The sequence below is a fragment of the Paramisgurnus dabryanus genome, chromosome 10 (assembly GCF_030506205.2).
Source record: "Paramisgurnus dabryanus chromosome 10, PD_genome_1.1, whole genome shotgun sequence".
NCBI lineage: Eukaryota > Metazoa > Chordata > Actinopteri > Cypriniformes > Cobitidae > Paramisgurnus > Paramisgurnus dabryanus.
Genome location: NC_133346.1, coordinates 411,674 through 428,483, shown reverse-complemented (window position 1 = coordinate 428,483; position 16,810 = coordinate 411,674). Strand labels below are relative to the sequence as shown.

The 16,810-nt window shown below is 39.0% G+C and overlaps 1 protein-coding gene across 3 annotated transcripts; it reads right to left on the bottom strand.

Annotated features, from left to right (window-relative positions):
- Positions 1–196: 196 nt before the first annotated feature.
- nup155 (nucleoporin 155) lies at positions 197–15,891 on the bottom strand. 3 transcript variants are annotated; one of them, XM_065264493.2, is made up of 34 exons: positions 15,777–15,891; positions 15,319–15,485; positions 15,070–15,207; positions 14,573–14,669; positions 14,427–14,497; positions 14,073–14,165; positions 13,321–13,584; positions 12,787–12,860; positions 12,611–12,702; positions 11,846–11,943; positions 11,488–11,756; positions 11,230–11,400; positions 11,030–11,140; positions 10,692–10,786; positions 10,475–10,560; positions 10,267–10,335; positions 9,813–9,966; positions 9,658–9,724; positions 8,719–8,834; positions 8,353–8,456; positions 8,124–8,257; positions 7,796–7,987; positions 6,885–7,023; positions 6,671–6,806; positions 6,436–6,589; positions 6,252–6,356; positions 6,012–6,166; positions 5,792–5,921; positions 4,946–5,059; positions 3,258–3,378; positions 3,072–3,182; positions 2,321–2,457; positions 2,013–2,119; positions 198–1,135 (listed from the first exon to the last, which is right to left on the bottom strand). In XM_065264493.2, the coding sequence occupies exons 2-34, from the start codon at positions 15,458–15,460 to the stop codon at positions 997–999; spliced, it is 4,185 nt and encodes a 1,394-aa protein (XP_065120565.1). In that variant the 5' UTR covers positions 15,461–15,485; positions 15,777–15,891; the 3' UTR covers positions 198–996. The 3 variants fall into 3 exon arrangements, with proteins under 3 accessions (XP_065120585.1, XP_065120565.1, XP_065120579.1); XM_065264507.2 differs by having other exon boundaries at positions 15,319–15,472; XM_065264513.2 differs by lacking the exon at positions 10,267–10,335 and having other exon boundaries at positions 197–1,135.
- Positions 15,892–16,810: the final 919 nt, after the last annotated feature.

The window sequence follows — 16,810 nt, the reverse complement described above, 5'->3', positions numbered from 1 at the left end:
TGATGAAATATGAAAACCTGAGTTTTCCAATGATATCTAATTTGTCAAGATTAGTGCTTGCTAAGTCTAAGAAAGGATTGTCTTAAATATGTAATGCCAAACGTCCCACGGTTAAGCCACAACAAATCTATAAAAAGCTAAAAGATAAACTTGACAATACCACATTTTTGCATTAGGTGTATTATTTGTATATAGTCTGTCATCACAGCAAACATCTCATCTCTCTTGTGTTTTTGGGTAATTGCTGCCAGCAAACACTGCAATTATGTTCATTATGTCACTAAACAAATTATAAATGTGCCTATGAATGCATTTCTTATGTTATCTAAATGGAGGACATCTCTCAACCAGAGTTAATAAAGTTCATAAAACACAGAGTTAAATAAACAATCTTCTTAAAAAACAAACCTTGTTTTATTGTTACTTTCAAATCATTTGCAATGTTGACTTTATTACACAAAACGAGAGGGTTGTTGATAAAGAATCAGACTTTCATAAAATAGTTTAGATAAAACAGTCGAATGCTAAATCTGTTGACCAGTACAAACCAGACGCTCATCTTTCCACTTGAAAAAAACATTGGTTTGACTCACTTCACCCTCATGATTTATCCAAACTTTGGACATGAAAAATGCTTTTAAACATCCAACACAAACGTCACTGTCAGCGGTCCAGCAATAGAAAATCTCTGGAATAAGAGCTCAGCACAGCCACAAATCACTCCTGCAAGATCTCCAAATAAAGAAATCAAATAAAAAACAGTGTATCAGGACCAGAAAACATCTGCAAACCAGTGATGGACACAACTGGGCTGTTTATTGTGGCCGTCAGTTTGGCATTTCCACGGGTGAGTAAACTGAACATTGTACGGAGAGAGGAACAGGATAAATATCATGCAGACGAGTGACTGCTGTAAATCTCTCTTCATTTAGTTTCATGAGTCCATCAAACTCCAGATCAGAAGATTCAAGTCAATAATCTTCATCACCATCATCATCAATGCAGCTTATCCAGTTTGGCCTGTAGAGATTTGAATTTGCCAATAATTTCCTGCAGAGCGGCGTTTGGACTCAAGGACTGAAGCTCCACCAGATATCCACAGATATCATCCAGACACGTGTTAGTAAACCTTCGTCTGATGAGAGGGAGGACGTGTGAGAGACAGCACACAAAATATATCATCACATCTAGAAAACATCTCGCGCTGCATAACCATTAATCAAGACTAATCATCTACAGAATAAAAGTTTTTGTTTTCATATCATATATATGTGTGTGTGCACTGTGTATAATAATTATGTATATATAAATACACACACATACATATATGTTTAAATATGTTTAACATGTGTATATACATTTTTAATATTTATATCAGGGCTTTCAAAATTAACGAGTTAGTATTGCATTAACGTAAATTCATTTTAACGACACAAAACGTGCAATTAAACAATAAAAGAAAAAAAGTTGAACATATATTGATATTGTTTTTTGACTTTGTGCCCTAAATCTATTCGTTTTGCAGTGATTTTAGGTATGGATGCAGTGTTTATGTTTTCTAACCTTAAAAAATCTTTAACTGTTTTTTTCTCAACAATTTTTTTTATTGACTCTTTCACTAATAATAAACATACATTTGTAAAAAGCATCCATATTTGTCCACACACCCATGTTTATTAGAGTATTAAAAAAAGTGTTAAATTAAGGTAAATATAGAACAGATACAAATGTGCGATTAATCACGAGTTAACTCATGACAAACATGTGATTAATCTAGATTAAATATTTAATCTATTGACAGCCCTAATTTATATTATATATAAATATGTATACTTAATATATTTATTTATTGTTTCTCAAAATTATACATGCATGTGTATTTTTTTACATAATTATTATACACAGTACACAGACATATATAATGTAAACAACTTTTATACAAAAAATTTTATTCTGCAAATGATTAATTGCGATTAATCGTTATGCAGCCCTAGATGATACAGCAATCTTACCTGTCATAAGTGGGCACACGGCTGGGGTCTTCCACATATCCTGACAGAAGCACATAAATGCACTCCACCAGGTGAAGAGGTTTCTTTAGACGCTGCCAACACGGGTCCTTTAAAAGAACCGGAGAAAAACCAAAATCTTGTATTACTAACTTTTACTATGTGATAAAAGATAAGAGTCAATAAGCACCATGAGTATTTGTGTTCATTTAAAACAAGTTCTTTTGAAAACATGTCCATCAGTTTGACAGCAGGAATTGCTCTAATTCCCAAATATTTACAGTAGTTTCACAATGGCTATGTTCTCTTACCCGCGTCTTAAAGAGTTGGTCATAAACCTCAAGCAGTCGTGGAAGCGTAACTCCAATCTCCTGCATGGTGAAGGTCACAAAGCCCACATCCCAGTTTAACTTGCACACCTCCTGTTCCAGAAACTTTACCAGGAAATCTGATAGTGGAATAACAAACATTGGGAATTAAAAAATAAAAAACGATTGAACTGCTTGATGTTTAAAGTGCCAGGCAGATCCAGTATTGAAAAGGACCTTTATTTGCAGTGTCTCATGTAGCTGTCCATCAATGTAAACAATTTGTCATATAAAAATATGAGTGTGTGTCGTCATTCCTATTATTTGGATTAATGATGTCTGTTTTCAAACTCTAATATCTTATCAGTAAGTCACCATAGCATTCGGCTAATGCATGTTGCACTATTATTTACTGTGCGGATAAACCAATCACAACTGACTCTGTCAGCTGACCAATCAGAGCAGAGTAGGCTACCGAAAGGTGGGGTTTAGAACGGCTTCACTCCAATCATTGGGGATCTCAGAAAATGACCTTGCATGCATTTAAACCACTTTAAAGCTTGCTTATGTATAAAAAATATTAATTATAAACAAAGACCAAGGCAAAACAAACAAACAAAAAAATTAGCTCAACTGAGTGAGATGACACACAGGCGTGTTATGGCAGGCCACATAGACACCAGAGAAACAATTACACGGTTGAGAGGGTTAAACTGTTGAGTTCAGGATCTAAACTGAGGGAGGTAAATTATACCTAATGGAAAGTATCGTGGTGTCCCGGCGTATAATTTTCCCAACGACACAAGCTTTAGACTAAGAGCTCTCATCCGGTCCGCTGGGCTCATGACAACGCTGTCGTTCAACTCTGAAACACAAGACAACCAATCAGACGCAAGGATCACGGTGCATGAGGAGAATGACCGTACGACAGAGACCTTACCTTTCTCAATGACCTCCTGCCACAGCGAGTGGACCAGTATGAGGTCTGAATGTCCAGCGCAGTGAATTATAGCCAGTTTACATTCAGACAAACGGAAATGCTCCGCAAACTCTCCGTACAACTACACGGAGGAAAACATACAACGTATTTAATGAAATGCACAGATACAACAGGAAGAGTTTTATTAAGAAATCACATTAACCATTTACAACCCAAGTTGATGTTTTTATGCACCTTCAGGGAGCTACACTGCGACCAAAATGGTCGCATATGCGACCTTTTGAACTGCCGTTGCGACCCTAATTTTTAATGGGTCGCAAATGTGCTACCTAATGTTTTAGACAATATGCTATGATTTACTATGAGCATTTATTAAAACAGAAATGTGGATCTTAAGAATACGTTATATAACGTGCTCTGAGCCATCAACACGTTGGCTTCATTTTGGGTGAAAGCACGTCGTGTCTCTCCCTATCAGTGTGCGTTTGCGTGCTCAGCTGTTTCTCAATGAATTAGGTGCGACGCGACGCAAGCGCAGTGTCTTCCATGTTTCTGAACTTGAGCAGAGGTCTTTCTTCACTGAGGCACGGGACCCGTTATCGTATGGTTCCGGGTTTATATTTTAAATGGTCTGTCGGGTCCGGTTAGGTCCTAGTTTAATTACTTTGGGTCCCAAGTCTGATTAATGTTGTGTTTATAACCCGAGTCGATCGGAAAACGTCCATGAGCGCTACCGCGCTAAAGCTCAAGTGCAGTTTCAGCGTGCCTCCGGTTTCTATGGCGATGGTTCTTGTTACGACCACGCGCTGCTTTTTCTTTCTCACATTTTTTTAATAATCTTATTATTAATTAACCATATATTTTCTAAAACCAAATCCATATTAAGTTTGGACAGAGATTGTAACAAAAAGCAATGCTAATGTCAAGCCAATTGCACTGAACGAGCAAAGCAATGTAAAGTTTGTCACCGGGACAGCAAGTAGACTTTTAAATCTGAAAAAATGAGTGGATTAAGCTTTTTAAATCGGCAAGAGAGAAATAGAAAGATAGAGCAGAAGCAGTAAAGTGCCTTTCTAATAGAAATTATAACCATTATAACATCAGTCACATTTATAATCTATAGACCTGCACTGTCTATTAATATACTATACATAGTATTGTATTATATTGAGTTTGATAAAAGGGGTCTAATTGCTTCATATATCAGTGCAAAAACAGTAAGTGTTTTCGTGGTGCTTTGACAAACAGTGTCAGCTTTGTTAATGGCAAAGAAAGTTTGGGGTGGTTGATTGATGAAATATAATGTGAAATTAATATTAATTTTCAATGAATCAAATTATTGTGTTGTGTCACACATTATTAGTTCTACATCACATGTATAGTAGACCATTATTTGTCAGTGGGTAATAATTGCCCTTTTCACCGGCTACCACCACCAAGTACATTTCAGATCTGTGGGAAACACTGCAACGTTTAAGAAAACAAGAAGGCATGTGGTTTAAAAGATGGCAAGTAAAATAAAAAACATATCTGTATGCAATACAGTTTCATTATTGTTCATTATTATCCAGAGCGTCTTAATATAACTTGAAAAAAATATGTGCGACCAAATCATATTTTGCGCCAGTAACTGAAAAAGTTGGTAGCGCAAGTGCCACCAGCGGAAAAGGTTAGTGTAGTTCCCTGACCTTTGTGATGTCCATGAGTTCAGAGTCGAGCTGTGTGATAGCCCCCTGTACTGATGGATGCTGGGAATACTGCTTGCGTAACGTCTCCTGGATCTGCACCTGAATACGCACCACCTGCAGGACAGAATCTGCGTTACAAAACACATCCTCTGTGTCCTCGTACATGCCACATGTATCACTCACGGCATGGTTTAGATCTAATTTGATTGAAAGAACATTTACAGTTCGTATTGGTGACTTTGTCTCCTTAACTGTGCTATTTTCATGTGTGGGGTCCCCCAGGGCTCCATTTTGGGGCCTATTCTTTTCTCACTGTACATGCTCCCCTTAGGACATATTTTTAGAAAATTGGGTATTTCTTTTCATTGCTATGCAGATGAGCTGCAAATGTATCTGCCTTTGAAACTGATACTTGCTCTTTAGCACCTCTATTGCAGTGTTTTGAGGAAATCAAGATCTGGATGGCACTGAATTTAAAGTTCTAGCAACTCTTCACTGGTTACCCGTCTATAACAGGATACAATTAAAAATGTTAGTACTTGTTTTAAATCTCTTAATGGCTTAGCACAAGGTGTCTTTCTGATCTGATTATTCATTATGTTCCACCAAGAGCACTTGCCTTGACCATTCACCTCTAGTTGTTTCACGGTTAAAGTCAGGGGTGACCAAGCCTTTGCAGTGGCTTCACCAAAAGCTCCACAAAAGTGTGCCTCTTTAAATTAGGCAGGATCAAACACGTGCTGCTTTTAAATCAGGCCTCATTTGTGTGTACAGTACTTTGATAAACACCTCAGTTTAAAAAAAAAATTGCTTTATGAATAAAGTTTGACTTTTGACTTTTCATACCTCCATCTTCTCCTCAAGTTCATGGAGGAACTCTCCATCAGCTCCCAGTGAAGACATGCAGGAGGAGCTCTTGGCAGAGAGGATGGCTCTGGAGATGTACTCCAGACGCTGCTTCAGAGAGATCTCTGTACTACACACAACACAAACAGCACCGCCTGTCAAATTCACCGGAGTTAGGACAGATAACGCGAGCATTTGATTGGTCAGTGATTTCATCTACCTGTGCATGTCCGCCAGGCGCGCCAGCACGTGTGATGCCTTCCCAAAGTTTCTGTTCTTCTCGTAGTATCTCCACAGAAGGTCCATGTTACGCACTTTACTCTGATCCTGTTTGATCATGTGCATCAGATGATCCTCGAGGTAAGGAGAATTCACCTGGACAAGAAAAAAAAAAAATCACACCTTTACCAGATTATACAAAGATGGTTCAACTACAGAAAATTACTGCTATGGCCGTTACCTCCAAGAGTTTGTCTGTAAGGTCGGCCTGAATGAGCCAGTTATAAAGAGCGATGTGAAAGAGTTCATCTTGAGATCTTTGAGCGAGATCAAGCATCTGCTCAAACTGTGGATGAGAAGAAATCCACGTCAAATATCATCTTTAATCAATACGTGTATTAAAACAGAGGTGGTGTGTTACTCACGTGGGCAGCAGCATCCTCATTGCTTAACATGTTGGGGTCAGAGGTCATGACAGGGGGTCCGGGCTGTTTGGGGACGCTGGGCGACTGAGGGGCGGCTTTACTCTGATTCACCAGTTCTTGCATGGTGTCTGTGATGCATTTATAACACAAGAGTCTGGACAAACACAGACACACATCAGTAATAATAAACATTTAACATTCACTTAGTTTATTTGTGTGCACGTTGTGTTCACACCTCTCCTGGAAGGCCTGTTGGCCGGTAACGTCCTCCTCCGGTTCTCCGTTCCTGTAGAAGTGCGGTCCCAGTTTCTGTGGGTCTTTTTTATCGGCGGCCGTCAGACACAGTTCAACCACTCCCTCGTAGAAGCGCACTGAACGGGGCAGAAGAAAGTCCTCATGTTATATGAAGATAAAGAGTTGATGTGTGTGGCGGTTGGATGAAATCTCACCTTGTCTGTACTGTGAGCAGACCAGCGGCAGATCCGTGTGAGAGCTGATCTGCTGATAGAGCCGCAGAGATTCTCTGAGTGTTCTCTCTTTCTCAAACTTATTCTGAATCTGTCTGGAGCTCTGCAGAAGCTCATTGGCCTGTAAAATAAAAGAGACAGACACTTGTAAGTGAGGAGCTCCTGCTGGGTTTCGACAGGTTTTTCCAAGTCAAATATAAGACTTTTTAAGATCCTTTTAACACAATTATGAATCAAATTTAAGACCAATATCACAACAAGTAATACCACAAAAGACGAAATAAGACATGAGATTGGGTTCATGAGAATAAGACAAGATTTTACACTTTGCTAATGCTAATATTACGAGACAGCTTTTCACCTTGACTTTAGGATGAAGTTTTAATCCTCAATGATGAAATATAAAATAGACTTTTATTTAGGGTTGCAACGAAATTTCGGTCGCCGAAAATGGCATTATCGGTTTCGGCCCAAAATAAAAAAATCCACCGAAAATGTCATCCGAAAATGAATGTCAACCGCGCCCCTCCCATCCGTGCACGAGCGCTTGGGTTTCACTCACGGTCTCTGTGTGCATGCGGTTTAAGTGCCCTCAATAGTGCACATACAAGAGAGACGTGTTTAAAAAAACCAAGCAAACATAAAATCAAACAAAATATAAAAATAAACACTGAATGTTGCGTGTTAAAAACAGAATGGACAGTAAAATACCTCACTACCATTAGACAGAAGCTGGTGTGTGTTATTTGCCAAGAAGTATTGACATATAACATACAAAGATGGATCTCTCTAAAACTAGTCATTTAAAAATAAAAAGACAGTGTTGTTAAGATCAGTTAATGTTTCTGTGAATGTAATGAATGTGAGCGATGTGATTGGTCTCCTTCAGGTACCTTAGAGCAGGTGGAGTCTTCACTGCTGTACAGTAAAGGGCAGGTTTCTCTCAGGTGACCACTGACTGTATCTACAGATGCGTTGTCTTTGATGTAAACATTAATGAGGGCTGTAATGAATGCACCGGTCAGCTCACGTCCAGAAACAACCACATCCTTAAAACTCACAGCCTTGATCTGCTCCTGAAACTCCTGAGAAAGAGAGAGAGCGAATCAACCCTCCACAGACTGCTCAATTATGTTTGCTTAGTTAGCATGTGAGTAATTGAGGTGTGTTATGTTTCTCTTTAAATGAACATAAGGATGGAGAGAAAGAGAGAGCGCTCACCTTGGGCATCTCAGCGATGATCAGACTAAACTGATGGTCACACAGAAGTTTCCAGAGCGCTAATGTCTGACAGGAGCGATGAACCAACTGCTGTATGGCCTGAAGAGATGCTTTCTCATACGCTTGTGCCTCCGCTGGGGACAAACATTAGATGATCAGCATTCACACACACACAATAAACTCAGTGTGTACCTTGAAACTTGATTTGCATGCATAGACTGAATCTCACTGTGGTATTTCCTCTGGAGTTCCTGCTGGACTTGCTGAGAGTTGGAGCCGTCTGGACGCATAAATCCCAGAAGTCTTTGCTGCAGATTTGCCGGTGAGCTGAAACTATGGATAGTGATTCAGTAAGAACCTACAATCGGTCACATTGCTACAAAACAATCACTAAAGACTCTAAGGGGGCATGTACACAAAGGTGTTTATGCCGGCGTATGTTTTCAATAGTTTTAATGGAGGGCCAGACTTTTCCCACCAGCAGCTGGCATTTTTCTGTGCTGAGCACCCACAGTTGCCATCTGCCTGACATTTTAACTGTGTTTTAATGCTTTGGTGTACACGCTCCCTAAGGGTGTAATGAAAGGTATCTTACCCGGATCCACCCAGAGAAGATGGATTGAACTGGGAATTTTTGTCCAGGAATTCCTTCAGACCCTGAAGCTGCATTAAAACGACCTCCAGATCAGAAGAACCGGCTGTGCTCTCCAACTGCAACACAAACATGTCATCAAAAAGTAAGACCGAGTTACATACAACATACATCCAGTGTTGTAGTCCAGTCCAACTTGAGTCTAAGTCAAGACAGAGATCAAGTGCATGAGTCAAGAACGAGTCGAGATAAAGCCGGATGTGGACTTGGTCTTGACTCAGACATGATACTCCATTCCTGGTTTTGACTCGACTACTGCATATGATGAAAGGCCATGCAATCTGATCACTGTTATTAGAACATGACACTAATGTTTATTCAATGACATGCATAAATGTGAACAATACATTTACAGTAAACAGAATAATAAATAAGGTTGCAAAGGGGTGAGAAATTTCCAAAAAACTTTCCATGGGAATTTAATCTGGGAAATTTTGGAAATTGAAAACCTAATGAAAATGTATGGGAATTATTGATAGCCCTTCAGTAAGCACTGTGCATGTGACTGATGAATGTGCAGGGTAGAAATTCAACGAAAGTTGCATTAAATCTTCTTGTTTTAAACAAAATTATCCTGCAAGATTTTTTTAAACTACATTTAAGTTCCCTGTTATAGACAACTCTGCAATTTCTCAAATTTATTCCCATATATTGCTGTTAATTCCTGTTAATCCCCATATATTCCTATTAATTTCCATGTATTCCCGTTAATTCCCAAGGAAAGTTTCCAGCCTTGAAAATTATGTCAAAAACAGATTTATATTTGATAAGACCATTTATCACATTAGTTGTGTTTCTGAATTTTGACACCATAGCAAAGCTAAAAAACATATAATATAATATAATATAATATGAAACTTCATCTGGTGTGTTAATACTTACAATGGTGACTGTCTGATTGCCGTTGTTTATGATCCGCTCCATTGCTAGACTGCCATCCCAGATGTTCCTGTTTCAGAGCAGAACAGTGGGATATTATTTGATCAATCACTCAACACACACTCGCCTCACTGTGTAATAATGTAACTCTGACTGACCCCAGTATGCGTGTGAAATAAATACTAATGCCATTGTGTTTTCCAGAGAAGATGACCTCTGGACCGGAGGACACAGCAGTGATGGGCGGAGCTCCGCCGTAGTTTCCAGGTGTAAATGGGATGTACGGAGTCGACACAGTTGGTGGGAAAACACCTGACACAGAAACAGCATGGGCACATTACATATTTAAAGACATTCACATCAAATTCATCAAGATTAAATTACTGGTTAATAAAAAAATACTTGTTTTTAAACTAGCACTATTCGGACCGGATTAGTTTTTCAAACAACAATCGAGTTTCAATGTGTCCCGCTCTGGACTATTTTCTCAGAGGTCCCCTGTAAAACTAATCCTGTCTGAATAGGGTTAATGTGGTAGTAGTTATGTAAACAGCAGTTATACAGAAACACACACACACACACACACATTAGTAAAACAGAGAGATTCTGTACCTGGGCCAGGTGTAGCAAGAAAACTGGGGTTTGGCATTGGGCTGCCGATTGTATTGGGCATTGGGGATCCTATAAAGACAGATTCTAGCTTAGATATTAGTCAACACAAACATTTTAGTACTACTGAGTGATTCCACAAAGTTAATAATTAATCACTGAACGTGGTTTAATAACATGATTGTTAGTGGCAGGTTAACAAGTTTCTCACCTGGTACAGGAGAGCCGAAGAGAGGACCAACATTACTGGGAGCTGAAACAGCAGATGGGAAACGCATCTGAGCCTCACCACCATACCTGTAAAAAAACACACAAACAAACTCTTTAACATCAACACCAGCAAATAAAGTTAATAACTATGTTGCAGGTTTTAATGAATATGACGTTTAGTAGCAGACACATATTTGTCTTCATTAGTGACATCTGACCTGAAGAAAGCTCGAGTGGCCCACACGGACACCTCTCTGTCACACGCTGCAGTGGAACACGCTAAGATGAGTGCCGTAGCACACGCCTGCTCCTCCTGTGACGAGACGTTACATATATCACTCATACACCAAGGGGTGGAAAGTTTCTGGTAAATTTCTGGAAACTTTCCATGGGAACTTAATCTAGGGAATTTTGGAAATATTCCAAATTGGAAACTAGATGGGACTTTAAAGGAATTATTTGAAATATAGGAAAGCTGCAAGATTTCTTTAAATACATTTAAGTTCCCTGTTATAGCCAGGCAATATGAACACAACGGATGTGTGATGTCACTCACTCTGTGCAGCTTAAAGAACCTCTCAATGTCTTCACTCTCTCCTCCGACACTGCTCACCAGCAGGTGGCGTAACTGATCCACGGGTCTCAATTTATGAAAGATGTGACTTCCCTGAAGAAACAAACAGAACAACATGATGTGAGGTAGATGATGATGTGCGATGAAGAGGATGCCAATGGCTGTGGTAAAGATCTCTGTACCTGAGCAGACAGGAGAACAAATTTCTGTGGAGAGACATTGTGCTGTTGAACAACTAGCGGAGAATCTGTGACTGGAACGAAATCTTTATTCAGAGGAGTAATGATCTTTGATGATGTAGTTTCCTCCACAGAACAGAGAGCCCACGAGTGACCATCCACATTTACCGTCATCTGAAACAAATATCAGTGTATTTAACTCAAAATGACATCAAGTGTGAAATCAAGAAAGACAGTTTTAATCAGTGACGCGAGTCAGACCTGGGCTTCCATGAGGGGCTTTTTGAAAGGAAATGAATCGTGATTTATACACCACAAAACATCATTATCTTCAGTCTCAGACGCAGCCATCAGCAGAACACCTTTATTATAAAGAGCTTTGTGTATTTTAGCAGGTTTCTGGAGGGTCGAGGAAGCAGAGAATCCGGGCGGCAGCCGCACGTGAACCAGCGCCAGGAAACTGGGCCGGGCAAAGAGTTGTTTAGCATTGGGCGGCACAAAAGGGGTGGTGCTAAAGTAAAGACGCACACCTGCACGACACACAAAAACATAATTCTGAGAACATAGAAACGCAATTTATAGAAAGACACCCGGTAATAAATGAATAAGGCATTTATACCAGCATGAGTGACAGCTAACAGATGACAGTCTGATGACTCCGAGCGATCAATTACTGCGATCTGAACGATGGGTTTGAACACAGAGCGATCAATCGTCCTGAAAAAGAAACACAGTCAACGTAATGCAATCGTACTGTTTCATACAGAAGTCTGATGTTTTGACAACATAAAATTAAAGGGGACATATCATAAAAATCTTTATCCATGTTTAAGTGCTATAACTGGGTACCGTGTGCTTCTATCTACCTAGAAAATGTGATAAAGATCAACCCAATAACTTCGTTTTGGTAAACCATTCTCTGCAAACATGTGAAAAAATAGCTCATTGAAATTTGGCTCCCCTTGTGATGTCAGAAGGGGATCTTATTATAATAACACCGCTCTTTAATCTGCACTATCCAACCACAGCACTGCAATTTAGTGCAAAGAGAAAGAGAGAGAAAATAATTGACAGCACAATAGAGTTTCAATTTCAACAAACCACCATCACTGTGATCAGTGTTTGCATTATCAGCTCATTTGCATTTTAAAGGACACACCCAAAACCGCCACATTTTTGCTCACACATACCATGTGTCATTTTTAAACATGCTATAATAAATTATCGGTGGGGTATTTTAAGTTAAAACTTCAGATATGTACTCTCGGGAGACTTATTTGACATCTTAAAAAAGTCTTGTGAAATGTCTCCTTTAAATCAGATATTATATTGAGCAAGATTTCTATGTAAGTGCATCGCTACAGAAAACAAAACAAACGCTTACCTGGCGATGTTTCCAGCCGCAGAGACGATTGAGCTCTGAGACATAGCGCCGACTCGACTCATTCCCTGCCCATCAGCTCCGAGATCATACACCTGACACAAACAAACACAGAGAAAGATCAGACAATCTCTTCATCGTAAACATCTCAGGGCATAAATAATCATCAAATCCCTCACCTGAAGAACTCCCTTCTCTGATCGAGTGTATAACACATTCCTTGAGTTGTCTACAGCAATTTGAACAACTGGATCTATAGGAATAATCAATATTTAAAATGTTAGTAAAATTACAGACCTATCATTTATTGTCATACATACAAGCACAATAAAAACAACCCTGAATGATTCTCTACAGATTATAGATGAGACAAAATACAATGCAAACACACAGCACACCCATGAACAAATATACACAAAAAATGACTGCTAGAAAATCAAGTGACAGTTTAGAGATCTGTATGACTATTAATAACATTCTTACAGTATTGAGGTCAGACACAAGCACACAAATCTCAATCATTACCCTACTTAAAAACAGACAGATAAATATTGACCAGGCTGATTAACTAAACAACATCGGGCCACTAGACATTAGCACTGGTTTCTGAAGTCAAGTTTGTAATAAATTATTATTTATGTTTTTTGTCTCAATATTCTACATTAAAAAGGGATTTGCAAGCCCTGCCAGACAGAACTTAAATAATGTTTTACCATCCTCAGAGAAGGAGAACTGCAGTAGAGATGGAATGAGGAAAGACAGCGTGCTCTTGGAGTGATTGATCTTCCTGCAGCGTTGACTGAACCAGCCCGCTTCCGCCTGATAGGCTATTTCATAAAGACAACCATCCTTCCCGGCCATGAAGATTCGGCCCTGCTCAGTGGAGGTGATGGCCAGCAGGTATGTGTTATCTGTGGGGATGGAGTACAGAGGATCCGGGAGGAGCTGCATTGCGCCGGACATGCTGTCATTTAAACCTGTAAAAATTCAAACACACATTAACACAAGAAAGAAGGAGACAGAATAAAACATATGATGAGGATTTTGATACATGTTTCAAAAAGTTAACCCTTTCCAGTAGTGGTGTAACAGATCGCAGTTGACTTACAGTTCGGCTTGAATGCGATTCATGGATTAATACGGAAATTTAAATAGGGATTTTTTTTTACATTTTTCGGCCTCTGCAATATATCGATTAACTACTGGTTGTAACGTGGCAAAGAACTACTGCACATCGATGACAGGTCAGTGTCTTATAATTATTCATGAGACTGCATGCTCTTATCCAACCAGAAGATGTTTCACTTAATGTCACTCCCCGCCCTTCTTAAACTGCACATTGCATTTTTCAAACTGATAGTGAGGTATACCGGAGCTAAAAGATGGCCTTTTCATAACCCTTTAAATCACGATTTTGGCATTAGATGTTGAGTACAAACGGTGAAATGAAATGTTAAACATTCACCTGTCTGGGCCTTTGGAAAGCTCAGTCCCAGAATCACAACATCCACTGGTGTGGCCAAAACTAACAGGTAGTGAATGTGAGGCTGGAAAATACCTGTAACACAAATCATACTCATATTAATATATTGTTAAAAAGTTTTAAATACACATCTGCTCTGAAACAACAAAGTGGCTCAAGACTGTCAATCAAATCATGAGGAGTGGATGAACAACATTCCTACAAACATAGGGAAACAAAATGCATTTACTGGTAACAACACCGAGTCCATGACAAGCAGCAATCTAGTCTTCATTATTAAGATTACCAGCTGTTAATGTAAGACTGATGATAAACACTTAGAAATACACAACAAACCTGGCTTTGGTTTGACCAGTCCAACTGAGAGTATAGTTTCGCTTAGCCCGTCAAAATACGCCACATCACTCCTGAGGAAATTAAAAGTGAATTCAGATGAGAATCTAGCACCTGAAACAATTCGACAGAAGTCCATCAATACTCACCCATCCTCATAATTCCACATAAAAATGTCATTATCAATGGTGAGCCACGCCCTGGAAATCTCTGGGAAAACTCCCATCATGCAATTGCACTGCATATCTGTTAATCACTACAGTTAAGGTACAAATCAACTGCAATATAGGGCTGCATAAAAACTAATCGTTTGCAGAATAAAAGTTTTTGTTTACATCATTTATGTGTGTGTATTGTGAATAATTATTATGTGTATATAAATACACACACATGCAAGTATATATTTACGAAATATTTACATTTTTATATCATTTATATTATATATAAATTTGAATACTTAATATATACACATATGCATGTGTGTGTGTTTATATATATAATTATTATACACAGCACACCCACATGTATGATGTAAAAAACACTTTTATTCTGCAAACGATTAATAGTTGTTATGTAGCCCTACTGAAACACATCTCCGCAAATATCATAACATGATCAGTTCATCTGTTATCCAGCTGTAGGATACGACCGAACTGCTCCACGAGCTCCGGGGGCAAAGGAACCCTTCGGATGGTGCTGAGTTCTGGAAGGCTGGGCACACTGATCAGACCCGAGCCCTGTAGCGGGTAATCCATATCAGACATGCCTGAGAGTGATGGCATATCTACAAAACAAAAACAATAAAACATGAGCCATTAAAGAGCACCAATTATCCATATGTCCTCTTTAAACAAGAGCTGGAAACACCAGAGACAGGTGGACCAGTTAATCTTACTGTGTGATGGGACATTGAGCAGCTCTGACAGGTCTGGAAAACAACGATCCTCCTGCAGATGCCTGTCAATCAAACGGCTGGAGTTTTCCAAAGCCTCCTGAAGAACTGCAGCTGGACTACTGGAGCCCATGGCGGACGGCATGACGTCTGGAGACTAAACCAACCACCTAACGTTACACAACAGACAGACACATCGTAACATTACAGCAAAACTACACAACACCTGAACTGAACCGTTAATTCACTTTGTCAGTACATTACACAAGCATGGGGACTGATTTAAAGCAAAACACAATTTAACTGATTTATGAGCTTTTCAAATAGTGAAGAACGTTTTAAATGTTAGCTTTAGCAATACAGCTAATTTTTCAAACAGAAAACACCGTCATTAAAGACGTTCAGCTATTAGCGGATTTATGAAACCCCTCTAAATAAAAACACTGACAAACACAACTCACCACTGAATGAAATTCAATTCATAAACTATCAAATCAGAGTGAAATGTGACAGGGACTTTCTAAACTTTAGCGACTCCCGCCAAGCTCGTGTGACTGATGCAGTGAGGGACTGACTGTAAAGCGCGCGGAATAACTGCGTCACATTTCATAATAAAAGTCTCCTGTCAGCCCAGTACTTTCTTTCTGCAGTAGCCATTCTCAAGACACTGATCATATATTTTTTCATACAAATTTCCAAAATCTTCTGGATATCAGTTCAGGACTGGTTCATAGAAAAAGAGGTGGTTTAACAAGATATTTTATATATTGTAATACTGTATATTTTACATATTGTATATTTTATTTGGAATACCCAAAGACTGCTGTGTTCATTTTTATGCTTAATAACACTGTAATATTGGCAAAATATTTCATTTATTAATTTAGATACTTTAAATCTCTACTACTTATTATATTCAAAAATGATTTATGAATATGTTTTTTTCCAAAGCCCTTGCTAAAATGAGAGGTCAGAGTGCAATCCTTAATTATCATTTTAAAATTTTCCTTTCTTTTTACTCTCTATTTGCGACCTCCAAAGGATGCAGCCTTCCGTTTGAGAAACAACCAGTATGTGGCACATAGATGTTCTATGCATGCATCTCCAGTCAGGTTCGTGATTGGTTCTTCATCGACCAATCACAGCACGATTAAACTACCTTCTCATAAACATCCTCTCAATGTACCAAACTAAAGATTAGAATAGAAACTACGGCATCTGAACAAAGATCAGACTGAGATGAGTGGCTGATCGACATCAACGGTCTCATAGGTTAATAGAGAAGATAGGTGTGTTTGATGTCATGCGGCGCTGCGCAGATCGATTGGCCTACGCTGTCAAAGTACCGCGAGAGCAATTCAAAATCAGCTTAATTCACGAGGAAGTATCGCTCTCGCGGTATTTTGACGTTTTGATGTTCTATGCATGCATCTCCAGTCAGGTTCGTGATTGGTTCTTCATCGACCAATCACAGCACGATTAAACTACCTTCTCA